We start from the raw sequence: 22,099 nt of genomic DNA on the forward strand, positions 1-22,099 counted from the left end.
ACACGCTGGAGGGACTATGTTTCTCGGCTGGCCTGGGAACGCCTTGGGATTCCCCCGGAGGAGCTGGCCCAAGTGGCTGGGGAGAGGGAAGTCTGGGTCTCCCTGCTTAGGCTGCTGCCCCCGCAACCCGACCCCGGATAAGCGGAAGAAGATAGGTGGATGGATATTAAAATATAGCACTTTGGCCTTGCATAAATTGGCCTCAGCCAGCTCCTGTTGTGTAAATTTTGACTTGATGTATGTCACTTACTGTATAATCTAATCTAATAATTCAGGTTTGTAAATTAAAACCTTGACATGTGTATTCAGTCCAACACAGTCTTGTATTTCTTCAGTGAAAGGTGATTGTGAACAGACTAATTAATCCTTGCCGAGGGCACAGACAGTAGTAGTGTGTGCGCTGCTGGAAGTAGAAAGCAGAGGATTTCCATCTGCCTCCATCAGCTGGGATGATGGAGATGAGGCTCTGATGAATGTCAAACTGCAATCCTCTAACTCCCTCTCAGAGGAATGCTGACAATCACTTGTACTAACAAGTCAGGTAGTATCTCTGACGAAACATTGAGAAACCTCTCCCTCGGGGGCTGATCTGTGCTTGTCCTCTGTGTGAAGAATTGTAGGCTGTGAAGGAATAAAGGAGAGGGTGGGAAACGGTTGAAATGATAAGACCACAAATGGTGATTAATGAGGAGGTAAACAGGGATGAAGTCGTCTTTTAGTTGTACACACAGTAACAACGGCTAATCAATACATCCCAGCCTTAGAATATGTGTGTGTGTGTGTGTGTACACAGGCGACGTGAGCCTGAATGTCAGCGCTGAGGCCCTGAAGACTCCCACTCTGTGTGGCAACGAGGTGGCCACTGTCCCTGATGTGGGCCGGATGGACACCGTGATCCGCACCCTGCTGGTGGAGGTCAGTGAAGGTCATATAACACCACAACGCCACAGCTCAGTTAGTTAGTTAATCGGTTAGTTTAGATGTAACTTTGACCATATTAGATGTAGTTAAAGTAAATTAGTAAAAATTCAACTGTTCAACAGCTCAGAAACATCCTTCTGTTTTGGCTGAGTACAGTTTTAAAGCAACTTCTTTTTAAATGTCACTCCAAAAGCTGGAAAAATAATAACTTTTTAGAATTTTTTTGTTTGTTTTTTTAAGTGTCCTTCTGCTGGTTGCTTTAATAATTTGTTTGTTTGTTTATCGCTCACCTTTCAGCAACAGGCTATAATGTGTGTGTCTCTGTGTGTCTGCCTATAGGGCAAATACTTTTTGAACCATTGGACAAATTTTGATGAAATTCTCAGAAACAAATGATGTATATCTATAACTTGTTAAATTTTGGAGCTCAATTCAAAATTTAATGACACCTAACTGTCCTTGGGCAACACAAAAATGACAATAATTTAGTCAATATTACAGATATTGAGCTAAAGTTTGATGCTGTAGTAGGTGAGTCATTTACAACACATACTTTGAGTCCTACCAGATCATGTAAGATCTTGCAATATTGTATCAGATTGTGCATAAAGGTATTGTTAAGATTTAATCAAAAATTCTAATTTAAATAATTTCTCATCATACGATAATCTTAGTCTGAAATTCTGGCATGAAAGGCAACAATATCCTCTAAACCAACTATTGTCTCCTGAAGGCTGAAGGAACCCCACAGATGGTCAGCCACAACGCTCTGCTGTGTCCCTCAGGTGAGTGTGGAGACATGATGAGAACTCAAACAGGATGTATGTGTATAATAGATAACTGAGGTCTGAATTCTGATTTAGTTCCTTTTGTTTTTTAGTTTTACATTGATTTATTTTATTTTTTAGACAATTTTATTTGGTTCCAACACAGCAGTGTGGGTTAGTGCCATTTTGTTCACAGTATTGTAATGTATTGCATTTTTAAGGTTTAATTCAAACAAAATCATTACTGAAGAATGCACATTCTTTAACATTGTATGTAAGTGGGCTCATCAGTAGTCAAAGCTCTTGTTTTGTAGTTATTGCCCACTACTAAAGGTAAAAGCGATAACTTGTGTCCTTGTTTATCTGTAGCTTTATCAAAATACCATTAGACAGATTTTAATGAAACTTGCTAAAAGTAAACCTTAGATTCAATACAATCTGATAGCTTCCTTAGATAGAAAACTTTTACTAATTGGCTTTTATAATGTATGTGAATGTTTTTCAGTGTCCTGAAATGACTTTAGTTGTGAACAAAAATTGTTTTAAGTAAATTTGCTAAAATTTGTTGTGGCAGTAGCTGAGAGTTATCCTCCACATGTACTTCCATCGCCCCCGGATCATTCAAGATCTCACAATATTGCATAAGATTTTGCATATTTTCGTTGACAAAGTTTGACCAAAATAGATATAACTTCATCTCTTCTCTTCATAGGATGATCTTAGTCTAAAGCTCTGGCATGAAAAGTGGTTGGTAGTATTATTCCTTCAAGGAATGCAAGGTCTTTAATTGTAAAAATATAAATTCTCTGACTATGTCTGAAATTAAAAGTTGAATCGATTAAAAAAGCAATAGTTATGTCTCTTGAAGAGATAACAGAGATAAGAAGACGTTGAGCTCATATTTGTCTTTTTTATGCTTTAATATATATATGTGTAAGAAAAAAAATTATTTCTTTTTTTTTTTTTGGCCTAGAGGGTCCAGTGATGAAGAATATTTCTCTGCTGCTGCCTGAGATGTTTGTTGCCGGATCAGCCAGAGCGTCTGTCTCGGTCCTCGGTTGGTGACACCACACTGACTTTTCATTCTCGCCGGAACAAACTTCCAGCCTGTCAAAGTGCTGACGTAAACATCTGAGCTCGTTTCCCTTCCCGCCTCTGCAGGTGATCTGATGGGCCGTGCCATGAAGAATCTCGACAAGCTCCTGGCAATGCCGTATGGCTGCGGAGAGCAAAATATGGTGCTGTTTGCACCCAACATCTTTATCCTCAACTACCTGAAAAGCTCTGGTCAGCTGACTAAGTCCATTCTGGACAAAGCAAAGCGCTTCCTGGAGAGCGGTGAGTGCTGCAGTCAGTTGTAGGTGAAAACAACCCCCTTAGTGTCAAAAACGGTGGAGAGCGAGAGGAACCCTGAGTGCAGACTCATAAATGAAAAAACAAAAATTTATTTATAACTAACGAAACTAGAAAACAAAAAGCTGACATGGCAGCAAAACACGGAATGTGGCAACCAAATGGCAAGGCAAGATAATGTTAGGCACCAAGAACCACACAAGGAACGTACCAAAGACAATGAACCAGCGACTGAGTGGAAGAAATGACCGGGTTTTAAACAGCAGAAGGCAATTAGAGGAAGTGGGCACAGGTGAGAGAAAATCATGGAAGCAGATGGAGATGGGCGTGACAGGTAAACAAGGGCAGACTGAGGATAAGTGCATGATGACATAAACAAAACCTGGACCAAAAATGACAAAATAAAATAAAACCATAACCCAAACTAAAAACGGGAATCAAAAACAACCCCAGAAGACAGGGCACCAGGACCAAAACACAACACAACTTAAACTTATGACACTCAGAGGTTTATATGGCTGTTACAATAATACTCCAAATTAACGATGCTAAATGTGAAAAAAAAAAAAAAAAAAAAACTTCCATAAAATAATTCTAAAAACTATAAAAGTGAAGAAGTGGTGTGTGCATATATATTCACCCCTTTGCTATAAACCATTCCCTTCAGAAGCCACATAATGAGTTAAATAAGATCCACTTATGGGCTCCAAGTGTAGACAGACCGAGAACAGGCCGACCATTTTGGAGAAAATGTCCTGTCGTCTATCTCCCCTCTGTCTTTAATTTGTGTCTGCTCCAAGTTACAGAGAGATAATTTATCTTCTGATTTTAGTCTCACAAATAGACTTTTCAACAGAAATTCTCTGCTGTTGGACACAGCACGTTTTCCTGCATTAAATAAGATCACATGAGGTCTAGTGTTAGTAGTGGCCGTACCAGTGAGCTGAAACTAGCAGAACGTGTCTAATTATGTCCCAGTAAGACTCTACTGGAGCTGCCTACAGTTCTGATCACTGCAGATAGGGTGACATGATAAATTGATTGATGAACGTGGGCGGTATCTTTTTATTTTAGTTGAGGCTGCGTCATATCTGCCCTTATGGACAATCTGTTTTTATATTTTATAGTGCTCATCCTCCAGAGAAACAGGTATATTCATGTAGATCAAAGCACTGACATCAGGCCCAGTTTAGGGCTGGATTAGCTTTAAAAAGTTGATAGGGTGTCTTTTTCAAAGCAGAAATACTATATTTGCTTTCTGTATGTGAGTAAATCCTCTTGCAAACATTAGTTTATGAAAAAAATCCTTCTTTTGTTTTGTGTCTGTGTTGTAGGATATCAGAGGGAGCTGAACTACAAGCACAAGGACGGCTCCTACAGCGCTTTTGGGAATAGTGATCAATCTGGAAACACCTGGTCAGTAACATGAGCAAAATGCTGCTGAGATGCCACTTTTATTAGGAAGTAAATGAAATTATCTGGAAAGTGAAGAGGAGCCACACAAGATAGACTTGTGTTTACTTTCTGGATGTATTCGACAAGTCAACATGTTTTTATTGACAATAAAATAACAAAACAATAAGACATGCACTTAAAAAAGACTTAAAATGACCTTTGTTTACCTGACGTGTGCGAGTTCAACAAACCTGAACTGAATTCATTTGCGTTGGGCTAATCTGATTCTATTCTTAATGTGTCTTAGGTTTTTTTGGGGGGTGAGAAACATGACGATAAAACTCATGTTATACTGAAGTTGCATCATTCAGGAAGCATTTACACCATTTATCCAAAGATTTGCTTTTCATATTTTTAGTTTTATGTGACAAGAAAACAAAAATGACATGCAGGCGTGTTGGGGGAACACACACACACACACACACAGTATACCCCTTCTGCTGCCTGCCAACAACAAGCATCCTAATAATTCAGTTTTATTAGGAATCTTTCAGAAATTAGGAATATTTTCAGTTCAGCTTAAAGCACAGAGCGCCTGAGGGGGGTTTAAGAACCCTGGTTGTTTTTGAAAGGGGGCTGGGCAGCTGGCACTTGGTGAATGTGTGGGTGGGTATGTTTTTGTGGTTAGGAGAAACTGGAACCTATGAATTTACTGTCTTTGTAGCTCCCCCAAAAAGACTTGAAGTCGATTGTTTAAATCACTTCAAAGTAAAACAAAAATTAGTTTAACTGAAAGCAGTGATGCTGAACTTTCACCTGAAAAATAAAAGTGTTACTATTGGATGTTAATAACAGCTCATGTGAATGAAATTGATACAGAAACAAAAGCTCTGTTGAATCATCAGCTGGTTCTGCTGGTTCCCTTTGTGCTGCAGCCTTCAAGCCTCTGACTTGATTCTGTTTTTACAACTCACAAACTCTGCTCTCATCAGTTGTTTTGGGGGAAGAAACAGTGTGTGGGCTACCTGTTCAGCTCCAAAATGTTACATTAGGCAGTTTTCTGCTTAAAGCTGAGATGAATGTGATGTGCAAGGATCATATCAACTGTCTCTGACAGGAACACTTGTAACCCCGTGGTGAGTTTCTATGTCAGTTTTGGTTTTATGAACAGAACTTGCACATTACATTTACACCTAAGCATGGCTCCAGATTAGTGCTATTTTGGCATTATGGGTGAATAGTTTTTTGTCAGTGAACTATGTAAGCTGGTTATAATCCATGAGATGGTAACTAATAGCTAAAGCCAATAAGAAAAAAAGCTTTTAAACTTTGGTGTCATTCAAACACTACAAATATTATAGGGTCACAATATTTACTACAGAAAAAAAAGAAACTTGGAGAATTACACTGCTGAAATATTGGAAATCAAAACAAAACAAACAACAATATCCAGGATTTCTAAAAGTCCACTTGGAGCTCCTGTGGGGGCCTATTTGTCATATTTTGTTATTTTATACTACAGCTTTGACACTGATTCTGTTTCATAACCTTTGGCCCCAGATGAATGTGATGCTGGAACATTTGTCTATTCACTTGTGATCCAAATGGACATAGTTTTATGCAGAGATGAGTCCTGAGCATTCCTAATGCTGCAGTTGGTGCATTTATCCCACAAATTCCACTACTTAACTTTCACACAAACCCACAGGGCTAATTACACATGTTGACAAAACACAAGCTCTGAAATCATGTCCATACTCATTCAGAAGCTCTGTGCCCATGTCCCAAACTACCATTGTGCTAACACATTGGCTTCAGCACCTCATGTCGACATTGGTCACTTACTTTAGTCCAAGACTGATGAAAAACACTGAAAAATGTTCTGACTCTCATTCCTGGCAGGTAAACGGTCAAAAATATCCTCGGCTAATGAAGTCCAACCGTTAAAGCTGGTAGGACCACAGTGTGGAGCCTTCCATCCTGTTCTGGTTTTTTGTTGCGAGCAGTTCAAAGGCCACTGATAAAGAACATGATCACTTACACGTTTGATCGGACCACTCAAAAACACTGTTTTATGATGAAATGGGTTTAAACAAAGCTAGGCACTACATGCACATAAGACTGTTTGGTATATGAAGGAGCAGCAAATCTTTAGGGGTGGCCCCCTGACTCCTTGGTGGAGCCACTGATGATCCCAAACGGGGATTCTTACGAAGCTCTCCCCTGCCTCTGTGTCAGCTCCACTTATTTTAGGCTCAGTTCAGCTCACAGTGATGATTCTGTTGCTCTGGTTTCCAGTCACACACAAAGCTCTTACATAACTGTCCCCTCTCTGGGTTAATTATGGGGTTACCAGCTCTGGCTCACAGGCTTTGTTTTTTACTAACTGAGTGTGTGTGTTTTGTGTATGACCTTCCAGGCTGACTGCTTTTGTGATGAAGTCCTTTGGTGGTGCGAGTGCATACATCTTTGTGGACTCCCAGCACATTAAAGATGCCAGGTACTGGTTGTCTCAGCTTCAGAGGAGCGATGGCTGCATTACTTCTGTTGGAAAACTCTTCCATAATGGCATGAAGGTAAAGACTTTTCAGCACTCCTCAGCGCAGTCTGAGTAGTGACCTAAACAGTATAATAGATGGAATATTTTAGAACTGGTCATTTGAGCAAAAATGACTTATAACTGTGTAGACAATCATCATATACAGTGGGGCCAAGAAATAAACCCAAACATCATTTCTCATCTGTAGAGAATTACATGAATCGAATATCCACCAACAGAAAACAAACACCAACATTAAAAAAGTAAATAAACCATTAAAAGTGCAGTGCAGAGAGGGTGTGTTTAAACCTCCAGATTGTCACAAACATGTTACTGTTTTGTGACTGCAGCTTTGTAGCTACTGAACAGATGTGGATAAATTTGTTGGTACCATCCTTGCATCCTGGGAGATTAGCTACAGTCCCATGAACCTTATACTTTTTATTAATATTGACAGCTGTGGTCTGAGGAACATTAAGCTTCTTAGAGAGGGTTTTGTAGCCTTTACCTTTAATGTGAATATTTATAATCTTTGTTCTGTGCTCTTCAGACAGCAAATCATTTCTTTTCACTATTTCTTATTTTGTCACATACTAAAGACAAGCAGATACAAATTACTGTATTTTCCAGACTATAAGGCACATTTAAAAGCCTTCAGTTTTCTCAAAAAACGACAGTGTGCCTTATAATCCGGAACACCTGATAAATGTAAGAAGTTGTAATGTTTTAGTACGACTCAGTTTTTTTCGCGCAGGGCTCCACGCACAGCGAGCAGACCTGAGCAAGCAATGGAGGCGTTTATTCTTGAAAGTTTTGTCGGTGCAGTATTCTCCGAAAAGACGGGGCTGTTTTGTTTCGCTTATTGCGCCTTATAGTCCAGTGCGCCTTATATATGACAAAAGTTCGCAAATGCACCATTCATTGACAGTGTGTCTCATAATCCAGTGCGCCCTGTAGTGTGGAAAGTACAGTAGACAATTGGTTTTAACTGAATCAGTTTTCAGGAGAATTGAAGTGTTGTTTCAATCAGAGTTGCAACAAATTTGTGTGCATGAAGCTGCTACAAAAAGACATTAATGAACTATGTCGATAATATAACAAAAAACTCAACTGTTGGCCATTTATTATACAGCAATCGCAACAAATCAACCAGTTATAGCACTGTACATCCCGAGCTTTAAGCTTACCGCTCTGTCTGCAGACTTTGTAGAGTCTGAAAGTTGAAAAAAAAAAAAAGTGTTGGAGTCTGGAAAACACTTCTACAGCCTATGAGGTACATAATAGTGCATTCCTGATTTATTTATTTTTTTCAACTTTGCTTTTGTCAGCACTCTAAGCACTCTGTTTCATCAGCTTGAAACTCCACATTTTCCATGATGATTCAGGACAGAAATGGTTTAAACATCCTCCTTCCTTTTTCCTGTTGCCCTCCTGCAACATGTGTGACATCTCCTCTGTATTTTGGATTAGATTTGCTGTCTTATTTCAAGCTTTAGTTAGGCTCCAGAAAGCTCAGTCATCTATTTTAGTATGGAAGCACCTCTACTGATGGCTTTGTTACACAACATGTGTATCGGCATAAATCATTTAGGTAGCTGGGCAGGGTGGAAGGTCCCTCAAAAAATGTTGTTTTTAGTGTAAAGAGTTGAAAAATCAAAGAAAAACAAGAACACAAACAACAATGTCCAGAGCTATGGCCACAGTGTAGCGGAACAAGAAAACAAATGCCTGCATGGACGTGTATCTGAGGAATGAATTCCCTCTTGGTTTAATCAGAACTGGTCTCTCTTCACTCCTGTTTAATTTACTTTTAGATGTTGCCCAAGTTTATATCACATCATCCACCACCTTTCATGGTGGCGATTTAGACTGAGATTATCTTATGTTGTAGCTGTTTATAACATCTTACATGATCTTGAATTAGATTCAGTCCAAAAGTTAACTACTTGTAGTGGTACAGCTAATAATTACTTTCTGAAGGTTTTATTAAAATGCATCCTGTAGTTCACAATATATTTTTGGTAACAGTCAGGCACATACACACACACACAGGCAAAAACATTATCGTCCACCTGCCCTGTTCAGCAGTGGGCGATAATGAAGTGAGGTTTCTGTCACTGTTCCTTCTTAAAGTCTCCGTCTGATGTCTGCGTGGAAACGCTGAAGTGTTACTTCCCTCCCATATGACTGATCCTCACACAGACAGATATGCTTTGTGTTCCTGAAATGATCCGTTCAGTGTGGCTCTGTCACCTGGGTGACCTCCTCCTCCTCCTCCTCCAATCAGTCTGAGGAAGAACACAGCTCACAAATCCAATGGCTGATTGGAAGCTGTTAGATCCAGAGTCTGACTTGGTTTTATCATGTACCAATACTATTACAGGTATTTAGACAATAACACTAAATATGCTTTCATGAAATTTGACCACTAGATGTTGCTGTATAATATATGCAAGAACAAGTCAGGAGAGTAGGACTCGTATTGTTTCTTCAAAAGTTGAATAATCTGATGTTTGGGTGAAAATGTTAAACAACTATATATATAAAAAAGTTCTTCATTATGCAAATCTGCATGAATAAAACTCTGAGCATCACCCCAGGATGTTTGACTTAAAAGACTGAGTAACAAATGTGTGAAGAGTATCTGTGGGGCTGACCCAGTGCTGTTTTATCAGGGAGGAGTCTCTGATGATGTGTCCCTGACAGCATACGTCACTGCTGCCATGTTGGAGCTGGATGGGAGCACCTCGGTAAGTCTGACATCACTCCTGATCTTTATCAGTCACTCCTGACCTGCAGCCCTTTGACTATTACCGCAGCAGTCTTTTTTTGTTCTTAGTCAGCATAAGTGACACAAAGTCTTCTGCAGACTTTGTGCTGTTTTAGCCATTCATGTATCAAAACATTCAGCTTATTCAGGAGATGGATGACGTGAATTTTATGTTTTGTAACTTTTATACTTTTAAAAATGTTTACCTTTATTTGCAAATTATTTTACCATAGAAATGCAGTAAGTTCTGTTTAATTACATGAGCTTTTAATTAGCCTTTTGCTGCTATTAACTAGCATTTTGGTACTTTTTTTACTTTAATAACTTAGTCTCAGGTCCTTCAAATTTCTGTAAAGCATCTCAGCATTCACACTGCATCGTCATGGAAAATGTAATTTTCCTACTTCCATTTCTATTTAAAAATCTCATAAAGTTATTCACATGTGAGATGTAGTCCTTACCATCTGATCTGTTTGACTTTAGCATGCTGTTGGAAACTTGTATCCATTTCCAAGCTATCCTCTGTGACAGCTGACAGGGCCAACTGTAGAAAAATGCAGCGAGTGAAGCTCAGACTCTCCTGCACTCAGCCTCGTTGTGTTTTTGTGTCAGGACCCTGTGGTGCAGAACTGCCTGAGATGTCTGAAGGACGCTGTGGATGGACAACTGGACAACCTGTACACCACCTCCCTGCTGTTCTACACCTTCAGTCTGGCCGGAGACCAGGAGATGAGGAGCAAACTCATCACCCAGCTGGACCAGAAGGCCAACACTGAGGGTATGACTGTAAAATACATGTCTGCAGTGTCTCTGAGGGGGAAAAAAAACTGCATTTGAAATAGTTTCTTTTCTAATAAAGAAGTAGATCTAAGGTTCATCCTTTGTTTAATCTGAGGCTGTCTTCACTTTTCTGTCTTTGTTAGATTTTTTGATGGAAATGTTTAAGAGGTTTCTTGGTCCAGTTTGAGGAAAACCTTGTTACACTGCTGTTGTTGGAGCAATGTAACCTGCTGAAGAGATGAAATGGTATAGTTTAACTTCTTGTGACGTGAATATCCTGAATATTTTTGTTTCTAATGTTTAATTTTAATGTGTCTGAAATTGAAGCAGTGGCAGCAGTTGGGATGTGAACATAACTAAAACAGTTGGATTGTTATTTAAATGCCAACCTTAAAATACGAATGAAAATTATTTTTAGTGAAATTATTTTTAGTGAAAGTGGAGACGCACAAAGTTGGCCAAATATGTCTTTTATAAATATTGATTTTGAAACATTCAAATCAATATTTATCCGGGAGGAGGCCCCGGGGAAGACCCAGGACACACTGGAGGGACTATGTTTCTCGGCTGGCCTGGGAACGCCTTGGGATTCCCCCGGAGGAGCTGGCCCAAGTGGCTGGGGAGAGGGAAGTCTGGGTCTCCCTGCTTAGGCTGCTGCCCCCGCGAACCGACCCCGGATAAGTGGAAGAAGGTGGATGGATGGATGGACATTCAAATCAAAAACATGGCTCATTTCAGGATTGTTGCTGGCAGAGGATCGTCTGTAGATTTTCTCTCACTTAAAGAAGTTCAGTTTGGCTTTAAAATGTTAATAAAAACATAAATTCACATTTACAGTAATACAATTTAAACTTAGCCTTTCGAATGCTACTATGATGGCTCAAAGTTGATCTCAGTTCCACTACAGAAGAAGCTTTAGCATCTGATTTGCTCAAACAGTATTTTTCTACTCTGCTGTTGTACCTGGTAGGAGGCACCCGTCACTGGGAGAGAGAGGGGGCTTCGAAGTATGGCCTGGACTCTCTGGAGGTGGAGATGACCTCCTACGTGCTGCTAGCTCTGTTCACCTCTCCCCCCATGGAGGGCTTTGGTTTGGATTATGCCTCTGGCATTGTCCGCTGGCTTGTTCAGCAGCAGAACCCATATGGTGGTTTCTCCTCCACACAGGTAGCACCAAACGTTTTAATGTTAATGGAAGGAACTTTAACTGTGAGCCAACTTAAACCAAAGTAAACCTCACTGCTCCACAGGACACAGTGGTGGCCCTGCAGGCTCTGGCTAAGTATGGCGCCGCCACCTACAGCCCACAGGGCACAACTACAGTGACAGTGACGTCTTTAGGAGGCCTGAACAAAGTGTTCACGGTGAGTCAAGACAACAGGTTGCTGTACCAGGAAGAGAAGCTCAACGACGTGCCTGGAGAGTACACCATCACAGCCGAGGGCCAGAGCTGTGTGCTGACACAGGTACACCCTCACCGAGCCAGCCACACCACAGGAAACCAGAAACACAAACACACTGACAACAAAGACATAAAGACCATTCTTCTAACCATTCTTACCATTTTGGGCACTTTTCTGATAGTTTTGGATGAGGTATGAGGCCAGTTTGTCCTCTTGTGCTAAATATCAACTGTTTGCACATCAAACAAGTTAGCATCGAGACTGGAGTCATGGTAAAGAGCCTAAGTCTGCTTAAACAATGAAACGAGATATACAACTTACTGGTTTGCGACAGAATTAGACAAAGTTTTCACAAGTTTCCTTGAAAAAACAAGACAAAGTTTTCATCAGACTCCAAGTTGTTTCACACCAGAGTTAAAGGAACAGTTTGGTCCTTTTTGAAGTGACACTCTAACAGTTATCAATAGTTAGTACCTTAACAGCAGGAACATCAGTCATAGAGCTTGGAGTATGAAGTATAGTCTTCATCAGACTAGACTGTCTCCACAAACAAGGGCCCTTTTTTAAATTGTTTTTTTAGGCTTATAAAACAAGTCTTTCTCAAAAACAACATATCAATGTGAAAGCACTCTACATTAGCTAACATTAAACCGCTACAATTTTGCATGTCACGTCACCATTTATGTAGTTTGTTGCCATTGTCTCCACTGAACATCTGTGTAATGGTGTCGATGTATCCACTGTCTCCAGCACTGTCGGTCTGTAGCTGATTGATTGTATTTTTTTTCCTGCAGATCTCCATGCACTACAACGTCCCACCTCCAGATGACTTCTCTGCCTTCACCATCACTACAAGCACCTTGGCTAAATGTAACACTGCGCGGCCACAGCTCATTCTCTTAGTTTATGTCAGGTATGGCAGCTGCGGTGGTTTGGCCTCATGTTTGATGGCAGTGGATATTAATCTAGGGGGATTCATGTTTTCGCTGTGTGTCTGGCTCCTGCAGGTATCAGGGCAGGAGAGAGGAAACCAACATGGTCATCATCAACATCAAACTGTTGTCTGGATACGTTCTGGATGAGAACTCTCTTAAGCAGGTCAGTTCACCACCTGTACAGCCAAGATTGTTTTACCAAGTTATCAGGTGACTGTATACTAATGTCTGTGTGTGCTGCTGCAGTTGCAGGGCGACAGCTCAGTGAAGCGCGTAGATGTGGATGAAGGATTCATCCACATCTACCTGGACGAGGTGGGTAGCTCAGTGGGTGTTGTAATGAACAATAAAAGCCATCAAGTTCCATCTGTGTACCTGTAAGAGTGTAAATAGTGAACAGGTGTGTGGGCCGTTTGTTTTGTTTGCAGCTTAAGAAGGATGAGAAGCAGATGTACAGTGTGACTCTGGAGGAGGATCAGCGGATTAGGAACCTGAAACCAGCTGTGGTAAAAGTCTACGACTACTACCAGACAAGTAAGAACCTCCTCAAACATCCACTGACGACCTCCACACCACATCCAGCGCCGAGTTGGTCTCTACTCACGTCTGATGTTTCTGTTTATCCTTCAGGCGACCAGGCTGTTGCTGAGTACACATCCCCCTGTGCTGAGAGTACGTAAGACTTCCTGAAGCTTTCTGTTCCTCTCTCATGTATTAGTCTTCCTTTTCTGTGCTGCCGTATCTACGGTGGTGGACATTCAATGGGTTTCATTCCAGTAAAAACGCAAACCGAAGTATTAATCATAAAATACCGGCGTTTGTTCAGTTTAAAATGAACTAGTGTTTTATGAACATCTTGCAGAGCCATAAATTCTAGTGGTTTTGTTTTTTCCTAAGTTTGACCAAATTTGGACATAAACTTTATCATTTTTATTTGTTGAAGGACACATTGATCAACTTTCAGTTGTGAAAAGCAAGCAAAAAATGTACACAGTGTTTTATCGGGGTGTGTAATATAACTTTTATTTTTATAATCAGGGGTCCTCCCTTTCAATATGCTTATTGGAAGCAGACCTGTTGATGGATGATGCTGAGGATTTTGCTGAGTTGTACCATTTTTACTGTAATAAAATCTAAATCATGCATGCATTTAATACACTGTATTAGCTCAAACTGCTGCAAAAATCACCAGCTAAATACTTATTTAATGTCTTGTTCTGTTTGCTGCAATGGAGTAACCTGATATTTAAAGAGCAGATTTGACAATCACATTTCAGATATTAGCAGCACAACAGTTGAGTGGTTAGCACTGTTGCCTCACAGCAAAAATGTCCTGGGTAAAGGCCTGGGTTGGACATCAGACCTGGGGTCTTTCTGTGTGGAGTTTGCATGTTCTCCTCATGTTTACGTGGGTTTACTTCCACAATCTAAAAAACACGCATGCCTTCAGGCCCAGGCCTCCAATAAGCTTCGTCATACTGATATTGCGAGATGTCACGCTCAGAATATTAGTTGTGAATGACTCTCAGCTACTCCCACGCCAAAGTTTAGCTCCATATCTGTACATTTGACTGGGCTTTAGCCTTGTTTTGAAGGTCATTTGGCTGTGTCAGCCATCTTGAATTGCAGGCGACAATCTTCAGTGTCTTCCTAAAACAAGTCTGATCATGTCAGTCTGTGGGCTTCAGGTAACACGTGTGTTTGTGTTTTCTGTGCAGGTGACAGCACCAACGAGGTGTGATTCAACTCTGTGGAGAAAGGGACATGCTTCTGTTCAGAGGAACACATCGAAGGGATTTTTTTTTTTTCCTAGACTGTTCTTTTTCAAACTTACACCGTTTTTAAACTCTTTAGATCAGGTTGTGTTAAGGGTTTATTTTATTGTGAAACCTTTTTAACTTTTGGGCGTTACTGGGTTTTATTTTTATTGTTGAACTTGTTGTATGATGACAGTAGTTGGTGTCGTCACTCTGCTCAGCACTGGAACTTGCACATCATAAACTGAATTTAAGATGGAGAAACAGCACATACTCTGTGATAGTTTTCTTTTTAATAGATTTGACAAAAATCCACATTATTCATACAAGGTACCAATAACACAGTATGGTCCGAGTATTGATTGTGTTTGTGTGTCTGATGGGGTCTACTCTCTGGGGGGCATAAAGTTTAGTCTCATGGGTGTAAGGTGATTTATTCTGTGTACCTGCCGATGGGTTCTGTTGTACCAGTAAAAAAAAGGTAGATTCATACATCACTACCATACAATTTTAAATGTAACTGACAATAAAACCTCTAAAATGACATTAAGTGTAAAGAGTACAAGTTCTTATACAACTGTGTCGTTTCAATACTACTTTCTTCCATTCAGGAATCCTCTGTACATCATCTTCTTTTCAAACACACATGTAGATAACAGCAATGCATATAGCACCTACTACCAACAGGCTGTGTTTCACAGCCCTGCCAGTGTCAAAGAGTTTGGTAAAAGTCGAGGTGGGGGGGGGGGCAGAATATTACACTTTTCTCGAAGTAAACGGGTCACCACCAATATAAATTATCATTACTGTTTGGACACATGAAACTAAAACAGCAGTTTCACATGCTCAACAAATCACAGCATAGTTTGCCCCCCAATCCCCTTAACACACACAAAAACATGAAGAAAAAACAAAACACACACACTTGGGATCCGGTGCATACAGTTAACAGATTCATAATGGAAATATAACAGTTTTTCAAAAAAGGCGTCCAGTTAAAGCTTCATGCAGGAAGGCCTCCAGTCAAAGTGGGGATTAAAAAATGCAAGTCACTGATCTGACATCCAGCAGTCATGACACAGCAAATTTTAAACAAGATTTTATGTTTTTGTTGTTTTAAGGCAAAGACATACAGTCTGAAAACACTCACCAAAACCAGATTTGAATTCTGAAATATTCAAATAATCTGTAATATTTGAACTTCAGTTGTGATCAATAACAAGGGCCTCATCTACTCAGAAACATTTTTCTCTTTACCAACTTATTTTGTTGTCTGGGTCGTAAGAACTAAAAACAATAAACATCTTTTAAAACAATGGTTGTTTAAAAAAAAAAAAAGTGAAGAGCTGAGATAACACTGAGAAAGTATTTTCTCTTGATTTCATTTCCCAAAGTGTAAAGTTTATTTAAGGAAACTATATTTTTCCTTGATGAAATTTGCCATTAGTTGGCATTTAAATGTTAAGTGGCCCAGCTGACCCCTGCCCTGCTCAGAGCCTCCGGCAGAACTGCCTGTAATGTCTTCAAAGGCAAATATCTTCATGGTGACATGGAGAACCTCATGCAAAGTCTGTGTCCTCACCGCACAACAGCTCAGAAACACTAGCTAAAATGCAGTCATATGATTATAGCCTACCAGTGAGGCTGGACTCCAAGACACGGCATTAATATTAACACATCAAGGCACGGTTCTGAGTTGCATTACTCTGAAGAGTCGATCCTGTGTGCTTGCTGCTTTAGGCTGGCATTAGTGATGGCTGCTTCCAGCAGTGTTGTCGCATCATCCAGTTACCTAAAAACTACCAGAGGGGTATGCTACGAAGCAAGTTCACCAAAGCAGGGCTTTCCTGCCTTCGCCTACACCTCTGTTAAAGATGTACACAGGTACTTCAACAGTGGTTCTGATGGAACTTTGTTAAATGTACTCATTGCAAAGTCATGAATGAACACCAGTCAAAGAAAATTCATAAATCACTCAAATCAATGGGTAATGTTTTGAAATTAAAAAATTATTAGCAAAAATTGTGACTACCAACTACCAAGTGTGTCTGTTTACCTACGAAAACAGCCAAATTACTGAAAATGGCGACATCCATTTGGAGCATGTTAAGGTATTCTTTCTTGTCAGTGAGTAATGATTTTTCTTAGTGTTTTTTATCTATGTTTTAAACAATTCATCAGTTTTTTGTTTACTACTTACTTGCTTGAAATAAGTCATATGGGATGTATTCTGACAAGGTTGAGGTGTTGGTATGTAATTACACTCAGATTTGTTGAGTAAAGTATGCAGATAAAAGGTTAGGTGAGGTTGAAACTGCAAACTTATTGATCTAGAAGTTGTTTTGCTAAAGCGGTGTGTTTGAATGCCGAGTCTTTATGCCTCCCCGTTGTCCTGCTTGAGCCCCGATTCTTTTTCTTGACTTGTGTTTTACTCGTTCTTTCATGTTTAGGAGCAGATTCTCTCGTATATTTCCACCTAACAGTCTTCTCCGAGATTCTCTACTGGCACACTTCTGCCATATACGTTTACCTACACAGATTACAGCTAGTTTAATAGAGGTCAATCATGTGACTCAAGCTTCCATGAGGCTTTTGGTCAATTCAGCTGAGTGCTTTGTTTACACTGAGTACATACCTGCGTTTCAGAATTGAATATCAATATATCTGAAAAAACTACCCAAGTAAACTTTTTCAAACTTCACCGTTTGATAAGGTTTACGATAAATTTATTTAGATTTTAAATCATACTTTGCAATAAGTACCGTTACTGAATAAGTAATTTGGAAGATTTTTATTTTAAATTATAATCCCTAAATTATATCTAAATTAGACTAAATGATTAAATGAAAAGATATCCCTGAATAAATGTTTTTGATCAAGTTTGACAATTAAAATGCCAGCTTTTAATCAACATCAAAATGCAAGGCACTGACTGACGTAAAATGACTGTCAATTTTTTTTCATCATATTGACAATCCGACGATTATTTTTCAACTCTGCAACGCCGGGCAGAATAATAACAACAAATAACTGTTGATTTGATTTTTTTTATCTGAGACATCACAAAAAAAAAAGAGAACGGGTTTAGCTTCTTAGTGACAATTAGCCTCTGTTGCCATGGTGATCCAACTATGCTCAAAGAGACGATGACACAGAAAACTCTGACTTTCAGCTTAACGGATAGCTAAGTGGGAAATCTTGCTTCATAGAACAACCCTCAGGTCAGACAGATGAACTGCACTTGTTCACAAGCGCACGTGATTCTGCAGTTTGGCAGCTTCATGAAATATTTCTGTTCAACAGTGTCAAAAGGTACACAGAGAAAGTGGCAGCTTTGGTGAAACCAGTATACATATATTTATTTTCTTTTATGACAGTCAGCCTCTGAGTATTGTGTGGTTTCCCAGCGACATGAAGCATGGACAACTTTCTGATTGAATGGAAAACTTAAACTATTTAATTACAAGTCCTGCTTGTTAAGCCTAGCTTGAGACTAAGACGGTGAACATGTTACACTAGGAAGTTCAGAGAAGACAAAGTCATTCTTCTAACCATTCTTACCATTTTGGGCACTTTTCTGATAGTTTCAGATGAGGTATGAGGCCAGTTTGTCGTCTTGTGCTAAATATCAACTGTTTGCACTACAAACAGGTTAGCATCGAGACTGGAGTCATGGTAAAGAGCCTAAGTCTGCTTAAACAATGAAACGATTTATACAACTCACTGGTTTGCGACAGAATTAGACAAAGTTTTCACAAGTTTCCTTGAAAAGACAAGGCTTCTGTTTGACAGCAAGGGGAGAAAAGTCCCTGGCCTGACCAAAATACCTCCTGCTAACAACCTCTTTTGTAGACACGGAGGTGCCGCGTTCTACTGACTAAAATAAAACAAACCAAAAACACTGGAATGGCCAACAACACTGCAGTCAATTCTAATGAGACAAGAATTGGTGCTGCCATCTTAGAAGGTGCTATGTGGGCATCTATAGTTACTGCCAATTGTTATAAATATTGGAATCTGAGCTTTACGGAACATGGTAGCATGTTTACCTTTTATCTTTGGAACTTCAACTCTAACAAGCTGTAAACTAGACTGTAAAACAGGGGACTGAGGGTAGGCAGCTAACTGAAAATATATCAATATTAGTAACAGTTTCTTAAATAGCCAGTCTACAAACCTGTTTTACCCATTTTATGGATAAAATCTATAGGTTAAATCTTGAACTGATGTAGTTCATTTAAGTAAAACTAGGCTGTTTCTAGGTGGTTTTGGATTTATGACAGCATACAACACATAAGTGATTAATGTGTAGCTTCAACATGTAAATACATAGTGCTAGGTGTAGCAGCTAGGAAGATGGCAGCCACAAATCTTGCTTAGCACTGTTAGTGGCTTTTCTAGTGCATTTCTACTTCAGTCGTTCCATTAACGTTAAAAGTCAGAACTTGTATCTGGAAATGACACCTCACCCAATTTAACTGTATTCCAGTCAGAAAACCTGTTGAATTTACTCAGTTGTGTCCACTAACTAGAGCAGTGGTGTCCAATACTGTTCCTGGAGGGCCACTATCCTCCATGTTTTTGGCGTTTCTCTGCTCTGATACACCTGATTTAAATGACTGAGTGATTAACAGGCTGCTGCGGTACAATGAAGACCTGCTGAAGAGCAGGGAAATGACTAAAACATGCAGGATAGTGGGCCTTGAGGACCAGGATTGGACACCACTGAACTAGAGTAACTATTATTAACACCAACTACTATGAGCAGTACCTTGTAGTGCTGCTCAAATAGTGTGTGGATACACACACACACACACACACATTTTAACACCATAGAATCATGTTCATTAACAGAAATTGGACAGTAGCGTGTGTGTGTGACCAAATTATTAAGATACAAACTAACAAAAATGTACATAAATAATCATTTTTTTATGCACAAAGCAGCCATGTTGGATTTTGAGGTCAGGTCTGGTGAGAAACCTCTAGCTTTCCAAGATGGAAATCCAACTTTGGAGGACCATTCCAGTTGCTTTTTAGGACTTGGAAATTGGTCTCTGAGTTGAAGCAGAACACACAAGACCAGCCTTTACACCCCTCACGATCTGTTTTTGTGTCTCATCTTTAGCATTAGCTGCATGTGGAAATACTCCCAGCCTCATCTCACTCACCCACTGCTGACAGTTTTGAAGCAGAAAGGTGATTAAGTATATATTGTGTGATGTGATAAAAACAAACGTTGGTCGAAACACTGTTAGGGAGCAGACTCTGCACTGGGATTACAACCTTTACTGGTGGCACCATGGTGAGAGCTGCAGAGTGGACTCCTGTGGCATGAAGTCCAACAACATAACTTTGGTAATCCTGTGTGAAGACGAATGATGTGGATGAAAATCTTGGTGCCTTTTGGTGAGGTGATTATTTGGGAAGATGCCCTCCACCATCTTCTGTGTTTTAAGCTGAACTCTGAGATTTCATGAGTTTCCATCGCTCCTGATACAATTATTAGTACACTTGATAAATGTTTGTTTTGTCAAATATTTCTCTGAAATAATCAGAGCCTGAAGACTATTTTAAATCTGTTGTCTACACTTAAACAAAGTCATGATAGAATACTCAAACACAGAAAAAATATGATTTGGCAATTTTTTCTATAAGTAAAAAAGAAAAGTCAATAATACAAAATGCTCAACAGTAACTACAAGATCTCGTTTTGGCAATATAGAAAGGCTTTGTAAAGTCTTTGATAGGTGTACATTTTGGTTTATATACAGAGGTGTAAGAGAGAGAGAAAGAGAGACAGCGTGAGAGACTGAGCATGTGTGTGTGTGTCCATTAACAGCTCCCTTTTCAATCCAAACAGAAACACATTGAAAACATGAAGATGGAAACATCTGCACAGTACATGATTGTGTGAGTTTAAAAAAAAAAGAAGTAAGAAACAAGCATTGTGTCCGTGCTGGACTGGAAACTGGAAGGACCTGTAGAGTCCCTGCTGTGAGTCCCTGCCAGAGTTCCCTGCTCAGTTCATGAACTGCGTGTATCCCTCCGCTCCTGTAACAATCACATCCATCCAGATCCTCATGGCCTCTGCTGAGGGCGCCACCATGTAGTAGAGGCGGTCGTGGGTCTTCACGCAGAAGGTCAGGGATGGGTTGGGGCTCTGAAGGACACAGATAGAAACACAGTCTGCTGTATGGATTCTAAAAGATGCTCTGCTATTTCTTAAGGTTGGGTGATATGTAAAATTTTTTCAGCCGATATTCGTCAGTCCTACAAATGACGATGGTCTGGAAGTTTTTTGTCATATCAAATGGCACAAAAATATCTGCGCATACCGTCAACAAGCACACCTTCAGAACACGTCTTTAGCACCGCCGGTAATATCATTAACAATCTGCGCACCCTGCTGAAACCCGATAAGGTAAACATGTTTGTTTTCTTGTCAAAGACTTCATCGGTTGTTTGTCTCTATGTGTCCCTGCGATGGACTTGCGACCTGTCCAGGATGTCCCCCACCTTTCAAACAGTGACTGCTGGAGAGAGGCACCAGCTCCCTGTGACCCCGAATAGAGAGAGGGAGAGAGAGGGAGAGAGAGATGGATGGATGGATGGATGGATGGATGGATGGATGGATGGATGGATGGATGGATGGATGGATGGATGGATGGATGGATGGATGGATGGATGACCAACACCTCACTGCCAGCACCTGGTCAAATCGCAGGAGGACACTGCCGAATCCAACCTTGAAACCCCCTGGTCGTTTGGTGCACTTCTGTTTTGTGGAGTACCGTAAGTATGCAGCTTTTTTTACTTCCTGTTGTTGTTGGTATTTGCAGCATTGTTCTTATGCATATTTGTTTTTTTGTGTTTTTGAGTTTGCATCATTCATGTGATTGCAGCGCGCTTCTCTGTCGGCGTGTTTAGTTGTTTGCTGACTGTTTGTACCTGTCGGCCACTACAAGTAGACCATTCATTTTTATTGTTTTTGTCTCGTTAAAGGCTGCTGTGTTTCCCCCTGCTGGTCAGAACCTTGAAAAATATCGTACTGGAAAGATTTCTCCGCTCCTCAAACATGCAGCTCAAGTTATTTGACAAAGTTATTTGCCAAATGCAATGAATTACAGAAGTAATAGATACAAATTAGATGTTACTGTATATCTAACTCAACAGATTTACTTATTATTTTAGTAAAACATTTTTTTTTGGAGAAAACCACAGGAAATATGTCATCCATGCTAACATCTGCATTTTTACCCTTCTCTGAAACATCTGTCTGTGTCTGAGCTAAATGCAGCAGACTTAAAGTTTGCCTCTTTGTAACGTGACATTGGAAGTGACAAGTAAAATCAAAGTTCCAGAGTTGATCAGAGCCACAGTTAGTGAGCTGCACTGTGACAGGCCTTCAAACACACACACGGAGGATGAGAAGGCAGCAGCTCAGCTTTGTGCAGAAGATAAGAAAAAAAAGAAGAT

General features: G+C 40.0%; 2 protein-coding genes across 23 annotated transcripts in view; one reads left to right on the plus strand and one right to left on the minus strand.

Annotated features, from left to right (window-relative positions):
• Positions 1 to 15,166, plus strand: part of LOC108246340 (alpha-2-macroglobulin) — a 45,718-nt gene extending 30,552 nt beyond the window's left edge. The window contains exons 21-36 of the mRNA XM_017433815.3: positions 794 to 915; positions 1,655 to 1,706; positions 2,662 to 2,745; positions 2,850 to 3,026; positions 4,376 to 4,457; positions 6,856 to 7,012; positions 9,651 to 9,725; positions 10,358 to 10,523; positions 11,496 to 11,692; positions 11,776 to 11,991; positions 12,723 to 12,841; positions 12,936 to 13,026; positions 13,110 to 13,178; positions 13,292 to 13,397; positions 13,494 to 13,535; positions 14,582 to 15,166. Of these exons, the coding sequence (XP_017289304.1) occupies positions 794 to 915; positions 1,655 to 1,706; positions 2,662 to 2,745; positions 2,850 to 3,026; positions 4,376 to 4,457; positions 6,856 to 7,012; positions 9,651 to 9,725; positions 10,358 to 10,523; positions 11,496 to 11,692; positions 11,776 to 11,991; positions 12,723 to 12,841; positions 12,936 to 13,026; positions 13,110 to 13,178; positions 13,292 to 13,397; positions 13,494 to 13,535; positions 14,582 to 14,604 (1,778 nt within the window). The 3' untranslated portion in view covers positions 14,605 to 15,166. The remainder of the gene's footprint in view (positions 1 to 793; positions 916 to 1,654; positions 1,707 to 2,661; positions 2,746 to 2,849; positions 3,027 to 4,375; positions 4,458 to 6,855; positions 7,013 to 9,650; positions 9,726 to 10,357; positions 10,524 to 11,495; positions 11,693 to 11,775; positions 11,992 to 12,722; positions 12,842 to 12,935; positions 13,027 to 13,109; positions 13,179 to 13,291; positions 13,398 to 13,493; positions 13,536 to 14,581) is intronic.
• The window catches only part of phldb1b (pleckstrin homology-like domain, family B, member 1b), a 154,105-nt gene continuing 146,686 nt past the window's right edge, over positions 14,681 to 22,099 (minus strand). For all 22 annotated transcript variants that reach the window (XM_037974122.1, XM_037974120.1, XM_037974130.1 and 19 more), the window contains one exon: positions 14,681 to 20,783. In XM_037974122.1, the coding sequence (XP_037830050.1) occupies positions 20,643 to 20,783 (141 nt within the window). In that variant the 3' untranslated portion in view covers positions 14,681 to 20,642. The remainder of the gene's footprint in view (positions 20,784 to 22,099) is intronic.

This window comes from Kryptolebias marmoratus, linkage group LG2 (genome assembly GCF_001649575.2).
Source record: "Kryptolebias marmoratus isolate JLee-2015 linkage group LG2, ASM164957v2, whole genome shotgun sequence".
NCBI lineage: Eukaryota > Metazoa > Chordata > Actinopteri > Cyprinodontiformes > Rivulidae > Kryptolebias > Kryptolebias marmoratus.